The sequence below is a fragment of the Salvelinus namaycush genome, chromosome 18 (assembly GCF_016432855.1).
Source record: "Salvelinus namaycush isolate Seneca chromosome 18, SaNama_1.0, whole genome shotgun sequence".
Classification (NCBI taxonomy): Eukaryota; Metazoa; Chordata; class Actinopteri; order Salmoniformes; family Salmonidae; genus Salvelinus; species Salvelinus namaycush.
The window spans coordinates 15,274,676-15,298,488 of record NC_052324.1 but is presented as its reverse complement, the minus strand read 5'-3'; the positions used below and the strand labels follow the sequence as shown (position 1 = coordinate 15,298,488).

The 23,813-nt window shown below is 48.7% G+C and overlaps 1 protein-coding gene across 1 annotated transcript; it reads right to left on the bottom strand.

Moving 5' to 3' along the window:
• Positions 1-444: 444 nt before the first annotated feature.
• On the bottom strand, positions 445-23,340 carry crb2b (crumbs cell polarity complex component 2b). Its single transcript, XM_039012765.1, has 13 exons — positions 23,271-23,340; positions 18,364-19,056; positions 17,731-17,926; positions 16,971-17,110; positions 15,254-15,439; positions 14,985-15,098; positions 4,056-5,054; positions 3,258-3,817; positions 2,921-3,086; positions 1,891-2,752; positions 1,660-1,776; positions 1,267-1,393; positions 445-995 (listed from the first exon to the last, which is right to left on the bottom strand). Exons 1-13 carry the CDS (start codon positions 23,338-23,340, stop codon positions 774-776), a joined length of 4,452 nt encoding a protein of 1,483 aa, XP_038868693.1. The 3' UTR covers positions 445-773.
• Positions 23,341-23,813: the final 473 nt, after the last annotated feature.

The following is a 23,813-nucleotide window of genomic DNA, read 5'->3' as shown; positions in this document are numbered from 1 at the left end:
TCATTAGAGTGAACTCACACCTAATCAATGTGGGGTACAGAATGTACACTGGTAGCTATTGTATAGAGAGCCACTGGAGTCCAGTATGGTTCATCGCTCCAGGAAGGGGACTAGCTGATTAGACTCAACCCGACAGCAGTGCTCAAGTCTTGTGGAGACGAGAGCTCTTTCATCCTCTATCTGTGATTATTATTATTTGACCATGCTGGTCATTTATGAACATTTGAACATCTTGGCCATGTTCTGTTATAATCTCCACCCGGCACAACCAGACGAGGACTGGCCACCCCTCATAGCCTGGTTCCTCTCTAGGTTTCTTCCTAGGTTTTGGCCTTTCTAGGGAGTTTTTCCTAGCCACCGTGCTTCTACACCTGCATTGCTTGCTGTTTGGGGTTTTAGGCTGGGTTTCTGTACAGCACTTTGAGATATCAGCTGATTTAAGAAGGGCTATATAAATAAATTTGATTTGATTTTGATTTGATTTGATATCCTGCCCTTCTCTGCGGCTCAGACAGACCACGTCACCTCTTTCTATAAAGAGATTACTTCCGGGTTTAATCACCCCCAACCCCATGACCCAGGAGCAGCAGTGTGGTGGTGGCACCACTGTGAGGGCACATGTCCACACCACTGGTGACCTTTCACACCCTGGCCACCTCTTAGTGAGTCTGACCAGTCCTCGCCTGTGTCTGGTTGTGTGTCTGAGCCAGGGAGGCTAGGTGTCCGACCTGTAGCCGAGTGAAGGTAGTGTGTGTTGCTGTTGTGTGTGGGGCTCATATGAGCCTCTCCTCGGGGGGCACTTTGAGTACGCTGCCCATCTCCAGCCGTGCCCCTGCCACCTCCTGGGTGCTGGGGCTGTAGGTGCCCTCCGACTGGCGCTTCTTGCGTGCGGTCAGCACCATGAACACCAGGGCCAACACAGCCAGCAGCACACACAGGCTGGCCAGAGGGATGGCCACCACCAGCCAGGGCATGCGCTGCCTCTGCTCCTGTCTCTACAGAGGGGCGAGAGCAGGACATTTAACTATTATTTATTATTACCTTGTTATTACTTATTAGTACCTTATTACTCAGATTAGACAAACTACAGCTTAAATTGTTTTAATACATCAGCCTCTTTGATCCAATCTGGTCTGTGAATAAGCTTTTGATACTCAACTTATATTATCACTACATAGTCTACTGTAACAAATGTACAGACAGTATGTCGTTACGCACAGACTGTCAGTTACTGAGTGTGATCAGTGGAGATATAGGGTGCCTTACATTGATTTCACACTGTGTGCCGCTGAAGCCCGGCACACACACACACTGGAAGCTGCTGAGTCGGTCCAGGCAGGTAGCACCGTTGAGACAGGGTCTGGACTCACACTCATCTATCTCTGCCTCACACCTGGGAGAGAACACCAGGGGGGGTCAACACGACACTGACACCCCAGCAGGACGACAGCTCTCTGTACATACAATAGGAGCCTTATACAGTCCCACTGACATGCTCAGCTTTTAAACTGTAGACTTATAGGGCCGGGCTACCGGACACAGGTTAAGCATAGTCCATTTAGCATGCTTTTTAGTCCTTCTTAGTCCAATAAAATGTTAGTCTCCGGGAACGCGGCCCATGTATTTTCTATGGAGAGTTGGATAGGCTAGTGATCTCACCAGTCTCCAGTGTAGCCAGGTTTGCAGGTGCAGTTGGTACCCCAGATCCCATCCATGCAGACCCCACCGTTGTCACACTGCGTCTCTTCATCACACTGCTGTGGAGGGAATCTCCATCTGTAGGATACACAACATACAGTCATTACAACGTTTATACATACTGAATACGTAGACACACACACAGTGATTTTTGAACAGGAACATGCCCTGGTTATAGTTTGTGGTACCCACTGGCAGCGGCGGCCGGTGTATCCAGGGGGGCAGACACACTGGTAGGTACCCGTCCCGTCTAGGCAGGAGCCTCCGTTCAAACAGCTGTGCTCCAGGCAGTCATCCACCTCCTCCTCACAGTCCCTGCCCCCCCATCCTTTGTGACACTCACACTGGTAGTTTGCCAGGAGGTCTGTGCAGGTGCCGTGGGCACAGGGGCCTGAGGCACACTCGTCTGTGTCCCTCTGGCAGAACTCTCCTTCCCAGCCCGGGGCACAGCTGCAGTTGAACAGGTTCCAGAGGTCCTGGCAGGTGCCCTGGTTGAGGCAGGGCTGGTACTGACACACATCAGCACCAACACAACCCATCTTGTTCTCCTGCCCCCCCTGTCTGACAAACCGGGCTGCCTGAGGGGCATCTTGGTTGTCCAAGAGAGGTAGGTAGACTCCTCCCACCCTCACCTCTCCCAGACAGCCTGTGTAGTTCTCTGCCAGCCACACGGTGGTGTTGTTGAGGAAGTTGAGGTACCCGGCTGTGCCCATGGTGCTGCCAGCCCTGCGCCCGTCCACAGTGAGGCGCCAGCGGGACACAGGCTGCAGGGGGTCTGTCATGGCCAGGTGGAGGTGGTGCCAGGCCCCGTCTGAGATGGGCAGGTCACTGGTGAAGGCCTGTAGCTCCAGGCTGTTGCCGCTCAGTAGTTTGACCAGCAGGGAGGAGTTGAGCAAACCCAGACAGAAGACCTCTGCTCCGTTAGTGGCCCGCAGCAGCACGCCGTTCTCCTCCCGAGTACGTATATCCATGGAGACACTGGTCACCGTGGCAACCAGCGAGCCATTAGCGGTGAACTGCAGAGCGTTGCTCTCAAAGGTGGCGTTAGTGAGGCCTGGTGGAACAGCAGTATATTAATAAGGCAACTCAATATTGAATACAGTGACACACCTTTTGGTAAGGTTTTCGCTATTTTGTTTGTGCGTGTGTCTTTGCCGAGAAAGATACTGTAGTAGAGAGAAAGGGAGAGAGATAATGTATACGATCCAAAAAGTCCACTCACACTCGTAACCGTCAACTAGATCCACACACTGGCTGCCCACGACACAGGGGTCGCTGATACACCACACGCGTGTATCACATCGCCTGCCAGAGAAGTTCATGGGACAGGTGCACTCAAAATCATTCCAGGTGATTGTGCACGTTCCTCCATTCTTACAGGGACCAGCCTGAGGAGGACATAGATATTAGTGTCTGTTACAAAGAGTGAACTGAAAAGTCTTTGTCAGGACCCTAACCTGAGAAATCTAGACAGCTCTTGTACCAGTTTCCTTAAGCAGTTCATAGGTCTATAGTTACAGCAAAACATCTCTAAAGCGTAAAGGTGTTATTGACGTTACCTTGCATGCCTCATCACTGACACAGCCATCCAACACGTTCTCAGATTTTTTTGGGAAGTAGCACTGGAACGCTTTGTGGGTGTGACACTCCTCCTCTGGGAGGTTACGGTACAGGTGCATGTGGTCCAGAGTGATGTCCTGCAAGCAGCCTTTGAAGTGACCTCCCCAGGGGGCAGTGGACTCCCCCGGTGGCAGACCCCCCATGTACACCACGTCCCCCTGCTCCATCCTCACCTTCCCCAGGGATAACTGTGTCCCACCCTGACTGAACCCTACCTGACCCTGGCGTACCACCACAGTGACCAGCTCCCTCTGTCCGCTGGTGATGTAGGTACCGTTAGAGAACAGGGTGGTGGGGGGGCTGTTGAAGACCAGGGTTCCCTCCCGCAGGTACAGGGTGAGGTAGGCCCTCCTTCCTCTCCGGAGCTGGAGGAGCAGGCCGCTAGGCTTCAGAGAGCGCAGGAAGAAGGAGATGTTGAAGTTCTCCCCGTCCGTTTGGTTGATGTTGAAGGCAGCATAGCTCACAGTGTCTTCATTGCTGAATGTCCATGAGGGGTATTCTGAGGCAAGCAACAAAAAGCAATACTTTCAGTGTGAACAAGAAAACCTGTACTAACCTGTGCAGTTGAAGGGAACAGGCTGTAAGTTGAGGAGACACACGTAACCCCCTTTAAATGACAATACATTGTCAGCGCCTGGGGTCTGCAGTTGACATAATTTGAAAAGCAATATTTGAAAACGTGTAAAATGTTGTAAAACGTGTAAAAGTCATGTTTTAAAAGGTATAACAGTTCTTACCTTCTTCACACAAGGAGCCGTGATAGGGTCGATCACACTCACAGCTGAAGCTAGTCCACAGGTCAATACAATGCCCACGATGATGGCAGGGGTCAGGATGACACCAGTCAGTCTTGTTGCAGCCCAGCTCCATGTCTTGGATGTGCTCTGGAGAGATATCCTGAGGCAGTAGCAGCTGGTGGTCAACTTGTAGATCCTCCATGCAGCCAATGAAACCCTTCCTACTCTCTGTGTTGTCCAGATACTTCTGGGGGGCCCCACCCACATAGACCTGGGGGAATGATCCAGGTTGGAAGAAGATCAATTGGTTGTGTCCTTCGTCCTCCACTGTGCATCCCCCGTCATTGTCACAGCCTGGTCCTTTCACCATCAGCACCAGCTTCTCATCCATGGTCACTTTGGCCTCATGCCAGTCTCCGTCATTGACAGGGAGATGGTAGGTGGCCTGTAGCTCCTTCCCTGATCCAGCTCTAGCATGGATATGGCCCCCCACAATCTCCAGGGACACAAAGTAGTGCTCAGCCCCTCTGTAGAACAGCAGCATTTCAGCCAGGGTGGTCCTGAAGCGCAGCTGGACGTGGATCCCATAGTGGTGGTGGTGGTGCTGGGGGTCAATCCCTCTACTGGTCCTGTTAGCTGTAGGAGGGAGCTGGATGAGGACATACCCCTCTGTGTTAAAGGAGAAGGTGGTGGGAATGCTGCAGTGCTTCCCAGTGAAGCCAGGGGGACAGAGGCAGGTGTGGCCATGCTCTTGTTCATCCCCATCGTCCCCACTCTGCTCTTCTTGGTTTAGGATGGGCACACACGTGGCTCCGTTCTCACACAGGTGTTCCCTGCAGCCAATCAGACAGACGTCACAGTTATGGCCACCCCATGGCTCCTCCCCTGGATCCGTCTTCACACAGTTGCAGGTGTAGGCGTTGGCAGCGTCCTTGCAGGACCCGCCGTTCTGACAGGGCTCGCTCTCACACTCGTCAATGTCTACCTCGCAGTGCACACCTGGAATGACAACATAACACACCATTCGTTTTTTATGTTCGACATGTATCTGGCTTAGGGGTATGGTCATGTCTTTCTCTGCCACACAGAACTGTCCCCTAGCCACACAGTGAGATTCAACAGGAGCCTACGGGTCTCCCTAACCGAACCAATGAGTTCATCAGAGTCTCCCTAACCAAACCAATGAGTTCATCAGAGTCTCCCTAACCAAACCAATGAGTTCATCAGAGTCTCCCTAACCGAACCAATGAGTTAATCAGAGTCTCCCTAACCGAACCAATGAGTTCATCAGAGTCTCCCTAACCAAACCAATGAGTTCATCAGAGTCTCCCTAACCAAACCAATGAGTTCATCAGAGTCTCCCTAACCGAACCAATGAGTTAATCAGAGTCTCCCTAACCAAACCAATGAGTTCATCAGAGTCTCCCTAACCAAACCAATGAGTTCATCAGACTCTCCCTAACCGAACCAATGAGTTAATCAGAGTCTCCCTAACCAAACCAATGAGTTCATCAGAATCTCCCTAACCGAACCAATGAGTTAATCAGAGTCTCCCTAACCGAACCAATGAGTTAATCAGAGTCTCCCTAACCAAACCAATGAGTTAATCAGAGTCTCCCTAACCAAACCAATGAGTTCATCAGAGTCTCCCTAACCGAACCAATGAGTTAATCAGAGTCTCCCTAACCAAACCAATGAGTTAATCAGAGTCTCCCTAACTAAACCCAATGAGTTAGTCAGATTCTCCCTAACCAAACCCAATGAGTTAATCAGAGTCTCCCTAACCAAACCAATAAGTTCATCAGAGTCTCCCTAACCAAACCCAATGAGTTAATCAGAGTCTCCCTAACCAAACCAATGAGTTAATCATTCTCCCTAACCAAACCAAATGAGTTAATCAGAGTCTCCCTAACCAAACCAAATGAGTTAATCAGTCTCCCTAACTAAACCCAATGAGTTAATCAGAGTCTCCCTAACCAAACCAATGAGTTCATCAGAGTCTCCCTAACCAAACCAATGAGTTAATCAGAGTCTCCCTAACCAAACCAATGAGTTCATCAGAGTCTCCCTAACCAAACCAATGAGTTAATCAGAGTCTCCCTAACCAAACCAAATGAGTTAATCAGAGTCTCCCTAACCAAACCAATGAGTTAATCAGAGTCTCCCTAACTAAACCCAATGAGTTAATCAGATTCTCCCTAACCAAGCCAATGAGTTAATCCGAGTCTCCCTAACCAAACCAATGAGTTCATCAGAGTCTCCCTAACCGAACCAATGAGTTAATCAGAGTCTCCCTAACCAAACCCAATGAGTTAATCAGAGTCTCCCTAACTAAACCCAATGAGTTAATCAGAGTCTCCCTAACCAAACCAATGAGTTCATCAGAGTCTCCCTAACCAAACCAATGAGTTAATCAGAGTCTCCCTAACCTGAACCAAACAGTTCATCAGAGTCCCCCTAACCAAACCAATGAGTTCATCAGAGTCTCCCTAACCAAACCCAATGAGTTAATCAGAGTCTCCCTAACCAAACCAATAAGTTCATCAGAGTCTCCCTAACCAAACCCAATGAGTTAATCAGAGTCTCCCTAACCAAACCAATGAGTTAATCAGTCTCCCTAACCAAACCAAATGAGTTAATCAGAGTCTCCCTAACCAAACCAATGAGTTAAGCAGAGTCTCCCTAACCAAACCAATGAGTTAATCAGAGTCTCCCTAACTAAACCCAATGAGTTAATCAGAGTCTCCCTAACCAAACCAATGAGTTAATCAGAGTCTCCCTAACCAAACCCAATGAGTTAATCAGAGTCTCCCTAACCAAACCAACGAGTTAATCAGAGTCTCCCTAACCAAACCAATGAGTTAATCAGAGTCTCCCTAACCAAACCAATGAGTTAATCAGAGTCTCCCTAACGAAACCAATGAGTTAATCAGAGTCTCCCTGTAACGGGCCTCCTCCTTCTCTTCATCCGAAGAGGAGTAGCAAGGATTGGACCAACGTGCAGCGGGTTGTGAATACATAATGATACTTTATTAACAAGACGAAACTAAACACACGAAGAACACTTGATAATATTACAAAACAACAAAACGAAGTAGACAGACCTGAACGAGAGAACTTACATAAAACATGAAGAACGCACGAACAGGAACAGACTATTACAAACGAACGCTACAGTCCCGTGTGGTGCGCAGACACAGACACGGACGACAATCACCCACAAACAAACAGTGAGAACAACCTACCTTAATATGACTCTCAATCAGAGGAAACGTCAAACACCTGCCTCTAATTGAGAGCCATACTAGGCAACCCAAAACCAACATAGAAACAGAAAACATAGACTGCCCACCCAAAACTCACGCCCTGACCAATAAACACATACCAAACAACAGAAAACAGGTCAGGAACGTGACAGAACCCCCCCTCAAGGTGCGAACTCCGGGCGCACCCCTACAACTCAAGGGGAGGGTCTGGGTGGGCATCTGTCCGCGGTGGCGGCTCCGGCGGCGGACGAGGACACCACTCCACCACTGTCTTTGTCCCCCTCCTTAGCGTCCTTTGAGTGGCGACCCTCGCCCCCGACCATGGTCCAGGAACCTTCACTAAGGCCCCTCCTACATAGAGGAGACAGCTCAGGACAGAGAGGTAGCTCAGGACAGAGAGGTAGCTCAGGACAGAGAGGTAGCTCCGGACAGAGAGGTAGCTCCGGACAGAGAGGTAGCTCCGGACAGAGAGGTAGCTTAGGACAGAGGGACAACTCTGTACTAATGGCAGCTCCGGACTGGGTGGCAGCTCCGGACTGAGTGGCAGCTCCGGACTGAGTGGCAGCTCCGGACTGAGTGGCAGCTCCGGACTGAGTGGCAGCTCCGGACTGAGTGGCAGCTCATGACTGGAGGGCAGCTCATGACTGTAGGGCAGCTCATGACTGTAGGGCAGCTCATGACTGGAGGGCAGCTCATGACTGGAGGGCAGCTCATGACTGGAGGGCAGCTCATGACTGGAGGGCAGCTCATGACTGAAGGGCAGCTCATGACTGAAGGGCAGCTCATGACTGAAGGGCAGCTCATGACTGTAGGGCAGCTCATGACTGTAGGGCAGCTCATGACTGAAGGGCAGCTCATGACTGTAGGGCAGCTCATGACTGTAGGGCAGCTCATGACTGTAGGGCAGCTCTGGCAGCTCCTGACTGGCTGGCGGCTCTGGCAGCTCCTGACTGGCTGGCGGCTCTAGCAGCTCCTGACTGGCTGGCGGCTCTGGCAGCTCCTGACTGGCTGGCGGCTCTGGCAGCTCCTGACTGACGGACGGCTCTAGCGGCTCCTGACTGACGGACGGCTCTAATGGCTCGGGACAGACGGGCGGCTCTAATGGCTCGTGGCAGACGGATGGCTCAGAAGGCGCTGGGCAGACGGATGGCTCAGAAGGCGCTGGGCAGACGGATGGCTCAGAAGGCGCTGGGCAGACAGATGGCTCAGACGGCGCTGGGCAGACAGATGGCTCAGACGGCGCTGGGCAGACAGATGGCTCAGATGGCACTGGGCAGACGGATGGCTCAGACGGAGCTGGGCAGACAGGCAGTGCAGAAGGCGTTGGGCAGACGGCCGACTCTGACCCGCTGAGGCGCACAGTAGGCCTGGTGCGTGGTGCCGGAACTGGAGGTACCGGGCTGAGGGCACGCACCTCAGGGCGAGTGCGGGGAGAAGGAACAGTGCGTACAGGGCTCTGGAGACGCACAGGAGGCTTGCTGCGTGGTGCAGGCACTGGTGGTACTGAGCTGGGGCGGGAAGGTGGCGCCGGATATACCGGACCGTACAAGCGTACTGGCTCCCTTGAGCACTGAGCCTGCCCAACCTTACCTGGTTGCATGCTCCCCGTAGCCCGTCCAGTGCGGGGAGGTGGAATAACCCGCACTGGGCTGTGTTGGCGAACCGGGGACACCATGCGTAAGGCTGGTGCCATGTACACCGGCCCGAGGAGACGTACTGGAGGCCAGATATGTTGAGCCGGCTTCATGGCACTTGGCTCAATGCTCACTCTAGCCCTACCAGTGCGGGGAGGTGGAATAACCCGCACCGGGCTATGCACACGTACAGGAGACACCGTGCGCTCTACTGCCTAACGCGGTGTCTGCCCGTACTCCCGCTCTCCACGGTTAGCCTGGGAAGTGGGCGCAGGTCTCCTACCTGCCCTAGACCCACTACCTCTTAGCCCCCCCCCAAGAAATTTTTGGGTTGTACTTGCGGGCTTTTCGGGCTTCCGTGCTAGACGCGTCCCCTCATAACGCCACTCCTGGGCTGTGGCTGCCTCCTTCTCCTCCCCAGAGCGACGATTAACTCCAACCTTCGCCCATGGTCCTTTTCCTTCTATGATCTCCTCCCAAGACCAGAAATCCTGTTTCGTGCGCTGTCCGTTAACCCGCTGCTTGATCCGGGTTTGGTGGGTGATTCTGTAACGGGCCTCCTCCTTCTCTTCATCCGAAGAGGAGTAGCAAGGATTGGACCAACGTGCAGCGGGTTGTGAATACATAATGATACTTTATTAACAAGACGAAACTAAACACACGAAGAACACTTGATAATATTACAAAACAACAAAACGAAGTAGACAGACCTGAACGAGAGAACTTACATAAAACATGAAGAACGCACGAACAGGAACAGACTATTACAAACGAACGCTACAGTCCCGTGTGGTGCGCAGACACAGACACGGACGACAATCACCCACAAACAAACAGTGAGAACAACCTACCTTAATATGACTCTCAATCAGAGGAAACGTCAAACACCTGCCTCTAATTGAGAGCCATACCAGGCAACCCAAAACCAACATAGAAACAGAAAACATAGACTGCCCACCCAAAACTCACGCCCTGACCAATAAACACATACCAAACAACAGAAAACAGGTCAGGAACGTGACAGAACCCCCCCTCAAGGTGCGAACTCCGGGCGCACCCCTACAACTCAAGGGGAGGGTCTGGGTGGGCATCTGTCCGCGGTGGCGGCTCCGGCGGCGGACGAGGACACCACTCCACCACTGTCTTTGTCCCCCTCCTTAGCGTCCTTTGAGTGGCGACCCTCGCCCCCGACCATGGTCCAGGAACCTTCACTAAGGCCCCTCCTACATAGAGGAGACAGCTCAGGACAGAGAGGTAGCTCAGGACAGAGAGGTAGCTCAGGACAGAGAGGTAGCTCAGGACAGAGAGGTAGCTCAGGACAGAGAGGTAGCTCCGGACAGAGAGGTAGCTCCGAACAGAGAGGTAGCTCCGGACAGAGAGGTAGCTTAGGACAGAGGGACAACTCTGTACTAATGGCAGCTCCGGACTGGGTGGCAGCTCCGGACTGAGTGGCAGCTCCGGACTGAGTGGCAGCTCCGGACTGAGTGGCAGCTCCGGACTGAGTGGCAGCTCCGGACTGAGTGGCAGCTCATGACTGGAGGGCAGCTCATGACTGTAGGGCAGCTCATGACTGGAGGGCAGCTCATGACTGGAGGGCAGCTCATGACTGGAGGGCAGCTCATGACTGGAGGGCAGCTCATGACTGAAGGGCAGCTCATGACTGAAGGGCAGCTCATGACTGAAGGGCAGCTCATGACTGTAGGGCAGCTCATGACTGTAGGGCAGCTCATGACTGAAGGGCAGCTCATGACTGTAGGGCAGCTCATGACTGTAGGGCAGCTCATGACTGTAGGGCAGCTCTGGCAGCTCCTGACTGGCTGGCGGCTCTGGCAGCTCCTGACTGGCTGGCGGCTCTGGCAGCTCCTGACTGGCTGGCGGCTCTGGCAGCTCCTGACTGGCTGGCGGCTCTGGCAGCTCCTGACTGACGGACGGCTCTAGCGGCTCCTGACTGACGGACGGCTCTAATGGCTCGGGACAGACGGGCGGCTCTAATGGCTCGTGGCAGACGGATGGCTCAGAAGGCGCTGGGCAGACGGATGGCTCAGAAGGCGCTGGGCAGACGGATGGCTCAGAAGGCGCTGGGCAGACAGATGGCTCAGACGGCGCTGGGCAGACAGATGGCTCAGACGGCGCTGGGCAGACAGATGGCTCAGATGGCACTGGGCAGACGGATGGCTCAGACGGAGCTGGGCAGACAGGCAGTGCAGAAGGCGTTGGGCAGACGGCCGACTCTGACCCGCTGAGGCGCACAGTAGGCCTGGTGCGTGGTGCCGGAACTGGAGGTACCGGGCTGAGGGCACGCACCTCAGGGCGAGTGCGGGGAGAAGGAACAGTGCGTACAGGGCTCTGGAGACGCACAGGAGGCTTGCTGCGTGGTGCAGGCACTGGTGGTACTGAGCTGGGGCGGGAAGGTGGCGCCGGATATACCGGACCGTACAAGCGTACTGGCTCCCTTGAGCACTGAGCCTGCCCAACCTTACCTGGTTGCATGCTCCCCGTAGCCCGTCCAGTGCGGGGAGGTGGAATAACCCGCACTGGGCTGTGTTGGCGAACCGGGGACACCATGCGTAAGGCTGGTGCCATGTACACCGGCCCGAGGAGACGTACTGGAGGCCAGATATGTTGAGCCGGCTTCATGGCACTTGTCTCAATGCTCACTCTAGCCCTACCAGTGCGGGGAGGTGGAATAACCCGCACCGGGCTATGCACACGTACAGGAGACACCGTGCGCTCTACTGCCTAACGCGGTGTCTGCCCGTACTCCCGCTCTCCACGGTTAGCCTGGGAAGTGGGCGCAGGTCTCCTACCTGCCCTAGACCCACTACCTCTTAGCCCCCCCCCAAGAAATTTTTGGGTTGTACTTGCGGGCTTTTCGGGCTTCCGTGCTAGACGCGTCCCCTCATAACGCCACTCCTGGGCTGTGGCTGCCTCCTTCTCCTCCCCAGAGCGACGATTAACTCCAACCTTCGCCCATGGTCCTTTTCCTTCTATGATCTCCTCCCAAGACCAGAAATCCTGTTTCGTGCGCTGTCCGTTAACCCGCTGCTTGATCCGGGTTTGGTGGGTGATTCTGTAACGGGCCTCCTCCTTCTCTTCATCCGAAGAGGAGTAGCAAGGATTGGACCAACGTGCAGCGGGTTGTGAATACATAATGATACTTTATTAACAAGACGAAACTAAACACACGAAGAACACTTGATAATATTACAAAACAACAAAACGAAGTAGACAGACCTGAACGAGAGAACTTACATAAAACATGAAGAACGCACGAACAGGAACAGACTATTACAAACGAACGCTACAGTCCCGTGTGGTGCGCAGACACAGACACGGACGACAATCACCCACAAACAAACAGTGAGAACAACCTACCTTAATATGACTCTCAATCAGAGGAAACGTCAAACACCTGCCTCTAATTGAGAGCCATACCAGGCAACCCAAAACCAACATAGAAACAGAAAACATAGACTGCCCACCCAAAACTCACGCCCTGACCAATAAACACATACCAAACAACAGAAAACAGGTCAGGAACGTGACACTCCCTAACCAAACCAATGAGTTCATCAGAGTCTCCCTAACCAAACCAATGAGTTCATCAGAGTCTCCCTAACCAAACCAAATAAGTTAATCAGAGTCTCCCTAATGAAACCAATGAGTTCATCAGAGTCTCCCTAACCAAACCAAATAAGTTAATCAGAGTCTCCCTAACCAAACCAAATGAGTTAATCAGTCTCCCTAACCAAACCAATGAGTTCAACAGAGTCTCCCTAACCAAACCAATGAGTTAATCAGATATGGAAGTATACTGGCAAGCATGCGGCTCCCCAGGAAGCACTTGACTAGACTATGCCTTTTACTAATGAGGAAATGACGGATGAAAGTTAAAATATCTGTACTGATGTGAGCCCAGTTACTACTTCTCTCTGTGTCACAGTCAAATTGTATTAAGAAAACAAATGCTTTGAAGTATGTTGCTTGATTATTCACGGTATATAGTAAATCACTGGGACTACAATATGCTTAGTAAGCAATGAAAGTTTACACATCAGCAAAATCCTCTCTCCACAAGTTAAAAACAAGAACATCTCCTTCTGCCCTCCTCCAGCCCTCTACCTCCCCCACATAAACACACAGCCTGTCCTAGCAGCTCTTCTCTCCACAGTAAGTTTTAAGTGTTACCTGTCAGTCCCCATGGCTCACGCCATACAGCTAGCAACAGAAGTAGTAGTAGCCCCCTCATTCTCCCAGAGCCGTAAACACACACATATAGCCAAACAGGTCCCACAGATGAGATCAAACTTGTGCACCCTCTCTCTCACACATGCACACACACACGTACACACAGTCCGTACACTTGTACCAGGCAGGCAGAAGTGATTACTCGAGCCCAGCCCACCCTACTTCTCTCCCTCCCTCCCTCATGCCTGCATACAGCCTCCCCTCGGCAGCCAGGCCAGCCAGGGCTCTAAGCCTACCACCCAGCTGGCTCCTGTCACTGCTGACAACAGGAATGTTGGGCTGCAGTCACTCCTGATCGATGTTATGGATGCCGGCTAGTGGCAGACGGCATTCTAATCACAGGAGATGGGCTTCTGAGCAGAGGGGCTGTACTGAGCTGGACTATACTGGACTAACCTCAGTATGACATAGGTTGAAATGAAAGGTGGCTGGGTTGAGAGGGGGCTCAATTTTTAACCAGTTTCTGAGTGCTCTATCTGTACGTGCGAAGAGAACTCACAGAGAATATGTAGTCATATGATCTTGTTGTGCACCTATGTGTTATTCCCCTCTATTTTGATGGGTGCCTGGTTACAGTATACTTACTGTGCAAATAGCTTAGGACTAGGAGTATCGCAATACATTATGTTTTAATTGATAACAGGTTTTGTTTTTGTGATGAGAGGGTCTTTCAAGCTTGCTTTTATTAATTAGTGGTCCATAGGGCTTAAGCAGCTTTGTGGTAATCTCTCTCTCCCCCTGGTAAACTAGAGGAAAGACCCCTGTTAAATACCCAGCCAGGACTACTGACATATGGCACCAGGTTTTATGGTCTTTGTTGTTCTTCTACTGCTATGCCCCTCCGTATGGACACCTACCCTCTCTGTCAAAGCCGCTGTACACGGAGACTCACCCAAAGAACTGGAGATATACTCTCAAATCAAATCAAATCAAAGTGTATTTGTCACGTGCGCTGAATACAACAGGTGTAGACCTTACAGTGAAATGCTTACTTACAGGCTCTAATCAATAGTGCAAAAAAGGTAGTAGGTGAACAATAGGTAGGTAAAGAAATATACAGTAGCGAGGCTATAAAAGTAGCGAGGCTACATACAGACACCGGTTAGTCAGGCTGATTGAGGTAGTATGTACATGTAGATATGGTTAAAGTGACTATGCATATATGATGAACAGAGAGTAGCAGTAGTGTAAAAGAGGGGTTGGCGGGTGGTGGGTGGTGGGTGGCGGGACACAATTCCGATAGCCCGGTTAGCCACTGTGCGGGAGCACTGGTTGGTCGGCCCAATTGAGGTAGTATGTACATGAATGTATAGTTAAAGTGACTATGCATATCTGATAAACAGAGAGTAGCAGCAGCGTTCATTTTCAGTTGTTATTCATAGTTAATAACTCTGTTATTCATAGTTAATAACTCTGTTATTCAGAGTTAATAACTCTGTTATTCATAGTTAATAACTCTGTTATTCAGAGTTATTCATGGGTGGTTTTCCAGCCCACCTTTACTTTTCCTTTGCTTTTCCTTATCTCTGTTTTGACTGATGTCTAATGTCCAAGCAGACCAGTACAAGCAGGAATGATCAGCAGGGGCAGGATTAACCTATTATTGTTCTGCTCACTGCAAGGCAAGTGAATCCAAAGAGATATACTGTATATCACTGCATGGGATTTATTTATTTTCTCTATTGTATCTTCTGATATACAGTATATTAAGAGCAGGTCAGGGTTCTTTGCACATCAAGAGCTGTGTTATATAACACAGTGAAATAGACAGACAGTCTTACCTGTGAACCCAGGTGGACAGTCACACTGGTATGAGTTGACCAGGTCCTCACAGCTCCCTCCGTTCTGACATGGAGCAGACTCACACTCGTCTATATTCTCTTCACAGCTCTCACCTGCAAGAGACAGGACACATTACGTACTTACTCAATTATTTACCCTCAAGTCAAATTAACATCGACTGCAATGTCAGAGGATTCCTATTCAATCAGATCCTGTACTTAAAGGGGGGTGGGAGGTCACCAACTATGAATTCAGTGTTTTGCCTTACCAGCAAACCCAGGCTGGCAGTGGCAGAGGAACCCAGCTGCTTCCTCATAGTTGAACTCCCTGTCATCCAGTCCAGACAGCACCCCGTAGTGCAGCAGCTCTGAGCGCTGAAAACACTCTCCTCTATTCTCACAGGGCTGCAGCTCACACTCATCAATATCCACCTGACAGTTCTTCCCTTCATAACCTGCAACACACACACCATTATTTTAAACAGTTCTTCCCTTCATAACCTGCAACACACACACCATTATTTTAAACAGTTCTTCACTTCATAACCTGCAACACACACACCATTATTTTAAACAGTTCTTCACTTCATAACCTGCAACACACACACCATTATTTTAAACAGTTCTTCACTTCATAACCTGCAACACACACACCATTATTTTAAACAGTTCTTCACTTCATAACCTGCAACACACACACCATTATTATAAAAGGGGGGGAAAAGTTATTTGTTTCTAGCCATTTTGAGCCTGTAATCGAACCCACAAATGCTGATGCTCCAGATACTCAACTAGTCTAAAGAAGGCCAGTTTAATTGCTTCTTTAATCAGGACAACAGTTTTCAGCTGTGCTAACATAATTGCAAAAGGGTTTTCTAATGATAAATTTGCCTTTTAAAATGATAAACTTGGATTAGCTAACACAACGTGATGGTTGCTGATAATGGGCCTCTGTACGCCTATGTTGATATTCCATAAAAAAATCTGACGTTTCCAGCTACAATAGTCATTTACAACATTAACAATGTCTACACTTTATTTCTGATCAATTTGATCTTATTTTAATGGACAAAAAATTTGCTTTTCTTTCAAAAACAAGGACATTTCTAAGTGACCCCAAATGTTTTGAACGGTAGTGTATATAATGTGCTCTACATCCTCTGTATTGAGGATCATCTTTGTTTTTCCTATTGCTCATGGCCCTGCAGCTGCACCAGTCCTACACTAGATGGCATTGTGGTGTAACACCACGGTCAGTACTACACTATACAGGTCTCTCAATAGGTCTCTCGCTATGTCTCAAACCACTCCCCCTTCTTTGCCTCTAAACCACAGGCTTGTATCATACCTTTGATCCTTTATCTCTGTGATTTACGTCTGGGAAACTCCACGAACCAAATCTTACCAAGAAAAGGGTTTTGCCTGCCTGTAAAAGGCTACATGGAAGCACCTGTAGCTTTTCTTTTCAACATACTCCTGACACCTAGGATGTTCTCACTCTCTCTCTGTTTTTACGTCAGACAGCAGATCAAATATTCTTGTACAACAATCACTGCGTGTCAGAGGAGGCTGGTGGGATGAGCTATAAGAGGACGGGCTCATTGCAATGGCTGAAATTGAATGAATGGAACAGGGTCAAACATGAAGTTTCTATATTTTGTTTGTTGTGTTTGACACCACTTCATTAATTCCATTCCAGTCTTTACAGTAAGCCCGTCCTCCTATAGCTCCTCCCACCAGCCTCCTCTGCTGCATGTGTAATACTTCCTGTGGTGCAGAGAAGGCTTGGCAAATATGACAGACAGCTGACTGTTACTCCCTCATTTGGTGAGAAGTGTGTGTCTGTGTGTGTGTGTGTGTGTGTGTGTGTGTGTGTGTGTGTGTGTGTGTGTGTGTGTGTGTGTGTGTGTGTGTGTGTGTGTGTGTGTGTGTGTGTGTGTGTGTGTGTGTGTGTGTGTGTGTGTGTGTGTGTGTGTGTGTGTGTACCTGTCCAGCAGATACAGTCATATTGGTTGACCCCCTCTAGGCAGGTGGCTCCATTCTGGCAGGGGTCCGAAGCACACTCTGGGATGTCCACCTCACATTGCTCTCCTGTGAAGCCTGTCCCGTTGCAGTCACACTCATAGCTGAGTGAGGAGGAGGAGGAGACTTAGAGAGGCTCCTTATATCCTGCTTATTTCAGTGAGACTGGGACATCTTTGAAGCATGAAAACACACTGGGACCTCAGTGCAGCCAGTAGAAACGTTAAACAGTCTTAACTGTGAGGTTTCTAACATCGAATCATTTCTGATCTAAGGGCATTTTTTCTTAAGGAAAGGGGAATTCCACCTTCACACATTTTTTGTTGTTGTGGGGCAGTCCCACTCTTGATGTTTTTAGTTTTATTGGATAGGACAGAGGTAGAGAGGAAATATAGAGGAGAGGGGGTGGTGAACTAGCAGTGGGCCGGATTCAAAGAAGCTTAGACCATCTATGTGGTATTTTTTGGTTAACAAATGTAATTGGTTCAATCTAATATATTAACAAGATACACCACCCAGGTCTGATGACGATCTCTATCAGGTTTTCCCCACTTCCCAACCTCATGATTAATTACCATGCGAATAAGCAGTGTAATCCTTATCCTTGCCCTGTTAAACTTTACTGTCGGGAAGGAATCCCTCAGCTGACATACTGCTCACCGACACATTGGGGTTAAGCAGCTGATTCAGCCAATGAGAGGAGAGAGAGTTGGAGACACCTTACCTGTTCACCAGGTCTGTACAGTTGCCATCGTTGAGACACAACCCGCTGGCACACTCATCAATGTCCAGCTCACAGTCACGGCCCTCGTACCCAGACACACACTCACAGGTGTACAGGCCCACACGGTCATGGCAGGTGGCTCCATGCTGGCAGGGCTGCTCCTCACACTCATCAATCTCCACTTCACAGTTCACCCCTGTCACACAACACAGACACAGCTTCATATATTTATTTGACCTTTATTTAACTAGGCAAGTCAGTTAAGAACAAATTCTTATTTTCAATGACGGCCTAGGAACAGTGGGTTAACTGCCTTGTTCAGGGGCAAAATGACAGATTTGTACCTTGTCAGCTCGGGGATTCAAACCTGCAACCTTTCGGTTACTAGTCCAACGCTCTAACCACTAGGCTACCCTGCCACCCCAGATATGATGGGTTTCACTATGAGAACAACTATAGAGCTTAGAGAGAAACATTGAACATGGTGTATTAAAACTTTGTAGTTTCTATATGAGGTTGGCAAAGTAGTGAACTCTGAACTAAAGACACTGAGTTAAAGAGAGAGGGTAATTCCCTCACACTCTAAAGACAGCAGGATACATTGCACTGACCCAAACAGAGAGGCTGTCTCACCTTTGAACCCTAGCAGACAGTTGCACTCATAGCGGTCCACCTCATTGACACAGGTCCCATTGTTCTCGCACGGCCGCGACACACACTCGTTAATGTCCAGGTCGCAGTGGTAGCCTTGGAAACCAGGCACACAAAAGCACTGGTATCCGTTGACGTCATCTTTACAGATGGCTCCGTTCTGACAGGGGAGTGACTTACAGTCATCCATGTTCTCCTCACAGTCCCTCCCCTGGAAGCCTGGGACGCACTGGCACTGGTACCCATCCGATGTGTCAACACAGGTGGCACCATTGTGGCACGGCTCCTCAGAGCAGTCCCTCGCCTGGCAGTGATCTCCTCCATAGCCAGGGGGACAGTGGCAGGTGTAGCTATCCATCCTGTCCACACAATGGGACCTGACACCCTTACATGGGTTGCTCTCACACTTGATGTTGATGTTGAGTGTGCAGTTGGTCCCTGCGAAGTTGTCGGGGCAGTGGCAGGTGTAGACCCCTGTGCCCAGTGTGCTGGTACAGTTGGCGCATGGCGCATCTTGGACACAGGGGTCATACAGCTCCCTACAGTCCTTGCCCATATAGTGGACTGGCCATCTGGGGCAGAGACACATGTAGTTGCCCATTTGGTCGAGACACGTACCGCCATTCTGACACGGGGACGACAGACACTTGTCTGCTTCTGCTGTGCACAGTATACCTGTAGGCAAGAAAGAAAATAAACTCAGTATTTATCATGAATGAGAAAGCTCAAAATATGTAAGCAACCTCAAACTTCATGAAACTGTGGTTAGATAATCGCTGGTGACGTATTACCAGTCCATTACCCTGGTAGTGTATTACCAGTCCATTACCCTGGTAGTGTATTACCAGTCCATTACCCTGGTAGTGTATTACCAGTCCATTACCCTGGTAGTGTATTACCAGTCCATTACCCTGGTAGTGTATTACCAGTCCATTACCCTGGTAGTGTATTACCAGTCCATTACCCTGGTGAAGTATTACCAGTCCATTACCCTGGTAGTGTATTACCAGTCCATTACCCTGGTGAAGTATTACCAGTCCATTACCCTGGTAGTGTATTACCAGTCCATTACCCTGGTAGTGTATTACCAGTCCATTACCCTGGTGAAGTATTACCAGTCCATTACCCTGGTGAAGTATTACCAGTCCATTACCCTGGTGAAGTATTACCAGTCCATTACCCTGGTAGTGTATTACCAGTCCATTACCCTGGTGAAGTATTACCAGTCCATTACCCTGGTGAAGTATTACCAGTCCATTACCCTGGTGAAGTATTACCAGTCCATTACCCTGGTAGTGTATTACCAGTCCATTACCCTGGTAGTGTATTACCAGTCCATTACCCTGGTGAAGTATTACCAGTCCATTACCCTGGTAGTGTATTACCAGTCCATTACCCTGGTAGTGTATTACCAGTCCATTACCCTGGTGAAGTATTACCAGTCCATTACCCTGGTAGTGTATTACCAGTCCATTACCCTGGTAGTGTATTACCAGTCCATTACCCTGGTGAAGTATTACCAGTCCATTACCCTGGTAGTGTATTACCAGTCCATTACCCTGGTGAAGTATTACCAGTCCATTACCCTGGTGAAGTATTACCGGTGAGATTACCAAGTATTTCCTATGAGCTCATTAATAGGCCAATACACCAGATATCTTTGACCTCTCCCCTTGTCTCTGCTTTTGAGGCACTTATAGAGCACTTTCTTAATGAAAAGTTTTTAAAAAACACTTCCCTCTCTCTCTAGTCTGGACTTAACGTGAACACAGCAGATGGTGTTAGGAGTAAACGTATTGCACACTCACTGTGTGAGCAGTTGTCACCTGAGGCTTCATCAATGAAAGTTCCCTTCACCCCGAAAACTACTAATCTAACCTGAACTTGACCCCATGGGTCATCTTAATACACACCGCAACAGGTAGTTTAATAATCACAGACTATTTGACGCTGGTTAGATTTTCTGCTATAATTGTTGAATAAATGTATGGAATATTCCTTTTGTCATAAGTAGTAGAAATAATAAGCGTACAGTGCTAAAATATTTGAATATGAGCGGGATAAAACTGTGGAATGCTTTCATACTTGAATACATGTTCCTATTACGTTTATGGAATGTGTATGTTGTCTTAAATCCTGATTTGATTAGATTGCTAAAGCTCGACTTAATGAACACAGATATATAGCTTTTGAGTTATTCAATATACTAGTATAGTTTATACTGTATTTAACAAAGAGTGTTAGCAGGGATTGTTACTATATGTTTACATGTGTGTTGTTTCCTTACTTGACTCACTCACAGCTTATCTTAAAGGGAAGGTTACATTGTCCCTCAATCCACTGTAGCACCTACTGTACCTATTACTGCCATGCCCCCGGCCCTTTAACACCTCTATAACCCTCCTGTCACACCCCTAAAACCTCCACCTCACACCTGTTTCCCTAATATAATGTGACCATCCATAGTGCTCGGGAGCTGTAGGGTGGGCAGGCTTTTGATCCAGTTCAGCACTTGATTCAATGAATCAACTGATCATTACCTAGATTCGTTGAATCAGGTGTCTGATTATTGGCAAAAGCCAGCACACTCTGGCTATTGCTCTCCATGACAAGTGTTAGTGACCACTGATCATTCATTTCCACTCAATAGATCTACAGTACTGGTTGCTGTGTGTCACAATCCACTTGTTGTGAGCCACAGTCTTCTTCCCCTGCTATGATATCTAGTGTATGTTCCAAACACCATATATGTTCTTCACTAATCCCCTGACACCCCCAGATACACTGGAACATCTGTTGCAACCCGCAGTTTCATCAGTTTCCTCCTACTGTCAACCCATCAACCCACAAGCTTCCCTTAACTCATGGTGTAAAGGACCAGGTTTTCTGTTCCCTTTATATTAGTGATAAATATGGATACATGTAAACACTCTCATCCTCCAGACCATCATAATACATATGATTTGCAAGACCTAGAGACACTTCAGTCCAGACATGGTACCTACCTACACTGTTTATATGCACTGTGCTGTATAACCACTATAATGCACTGTGTACGCTAACAGCTGGTACTACCTGAACCCCATATCAGATTAGGTAGCAGTGTGGTGATTGGCTGAGACAGTGGGGGTCTCTGACTGGTCTATCCTGCTGCAGCCAGACCATTCATCCCTGAAACATTCCACTGTGCTGATGTCACTGCTGCCTCCTGTGCCATGAAACAGTATGTCAGAGCATCCCTCTAACAGTCTGGAAGAAAGCAGCAAGGTAGATAAGAGATGATTAATAGTTGTTATGCTTAATGTTTGTCCAAATAAAGATTATTTGTTTCCTCTGCCCTATGTTAACAGTTACCAAAACTAAAGTTACCCAAACATAATCTGTACATATACTCCAAGTCAAATGTCAGTTGAGACCCACACTTTGGGGTATTATGGACCCGTGGTGGCATGTCATGACTCATGTGGGGCAGCAGGGTAGCCTAGTGGTTAGAGCGTTGGACTGATAACCAAAAGGTTGCAAGTTCGAATCCCTGAGCTGACAAGGTACAAATCTGTCATTCTACCCCTGAACAAGGTGGTTAAGCCACTGTTCCTAGGCCGTCATTGAAAATAAGAATTTGTTCTTAACTGACTTGCCTAGTTAAATAAAGGTGAAAGGATGATGTAGTTTTAGTCAGAGGAATTATATTTTATCTCCACAGGGGACAGTCATACCATGCCAGTCATACCATGCCAGTGTTGTGCTTTGTCCAAAATTGTATTCATACTCAAAGGCTAAACTGCAGTGACTCACTTGGCTTTAAAAAGCACACATTCTGACACGTTTAGTCATAGTTATCCTGTGATGTTAGTCAGAGATGTAAATGCCTGTGTTTCATGTGGATTTAACGTATCATTATTGATAGTATAGTATATCCAGTCTTTTCTATCAACAATGGTTGATCCAATATTGCAGTTGTTTTTTCCATCAGCCATGCAATCTAAAAGTACTGTGTTCGTTTCCACAGTGCTCAGAACACTTGGCCCTCCGTTCAAAGTTAAGACAAAAAGCTGTTACGGCCAGACTCTTAGCCCGTCACCATGGTGATGGGAAACAATGGCCTCTGCATGTGATCCGCCCTAGCCACCCCGTCCTGTCAGTCTTTCCAATTTAACGAGGTTCAGACACTTCCCACAGGGCCGCGGGAAAAATGGGTCAACGCATCATTAGGTGGGGTTCAAAATATCCCCCACCCAAACATACTGTACCCTATGACACCACACCCCACATTCCCCACTGTTTACTTCTCTTTACAAGTTTGAACTGTTCCTATCATAGGTTATCAGGGAATAATATCACAAGCCATTTATCTCACTATGATAGATCATTATGATCTATGAATGACTTCATGATAAGTGCTCAAACCAATTATATTTTTGTCTTACATAGTAAGACGTATCAATTACAGTGACATATCATACGTTTCCATTGTTTTTGTTATGTATGATATGAAACAAATGTTTGATTGGTGCCTACTTCGGGCAGGTCTCTCTTGGTTCTTTAAAATTCATTTCTAAATAGGACCAGCCGTATCATTAAATAATAAATAACTTATTGAAGGGATACTGCACTCAGAGATGTTCAGATTATCACCAACTACAACAACCTGTCTGCCAGCTGGCTACTACCACTTGTCCTCCTGTAACAACCTCCCGCCTTGCTAATGCCCTATTACAGCTCTGTCCACATCGCCCCTACACACGCACACGCACACGCACACACACACACGGTGTACACACATTTTCACATTACTACTTTCCACATCAATACTCACACATGCAAGTGCACACACAGGTTTTCTGTTCCCTTTATAACCTACATTGATACACCTAGACAGTGAGTCCTACCCAGTTTGAACGTCATCATGATGAGCAGCAAAGGTTTTTGGTACTTTGAATGAAACCTCCCAAACTCCATGGCGGTGAAGGGACCCACTGTGTCACACAACGTCCAGCCTGAGAACTGCTGCCTGTCACTCCTCCACAGGATCCCCTCCCAGCATACTGGTCCAGCCGATCAGCTCTCTGCTCTGATAGAAGTTAGCTGGAAGTGTGCTGCAGGATCTCCATGCTTGGTCAGTAGTCAGTACTGAGCTCTCTGGGGACAGAGTTTGCCTGGCTGGAGTAAGGCCGAGTAATCTCCCCTGCAGAGAGCGGCCAGGAAAACATGGCTTGGATTACTGACATGGACTGTCTGTCTCCCTAGTGCCCTCTCTTTCTACTACATCCCTCTTTCCTCTATCCCTCTTACTTAATAATGTTGATTTTCATCTTTCTCTTCATTCCTCCCTCCTACTTGATTTTATTTAACTTTCTGAAACAATATCGAAATAGTTATATATCAGTGGGTACCAACATCAAATGCACCTGCTGATATGTGTCAAAAATAGA

Bases quoted from the DNA above. Each gene is read 5' to 3' on its own strand.
- crb2b (XM_039012765.1), bottom strand. From the start codon at position 23,340: ATGGAGTTTGGGAGGTTTCATTCAAAGTACCAAAAACCTTTGCTGCTC. The intron at 1,777-1,890 runs GTGGGTACCACA...TGTATCCTACAG, and splicing joins TACACCGGCCGCCGCTGCCA to ATGGAGATTCCCTCCACAGC. The intron at 1,394-1,659 runs GTGAGATCACTA...GTTCTCTCCCAG, and splicing joins CCTGGCTACACTGGAGACTG to GTGTGAGGCAGAGATAGATG.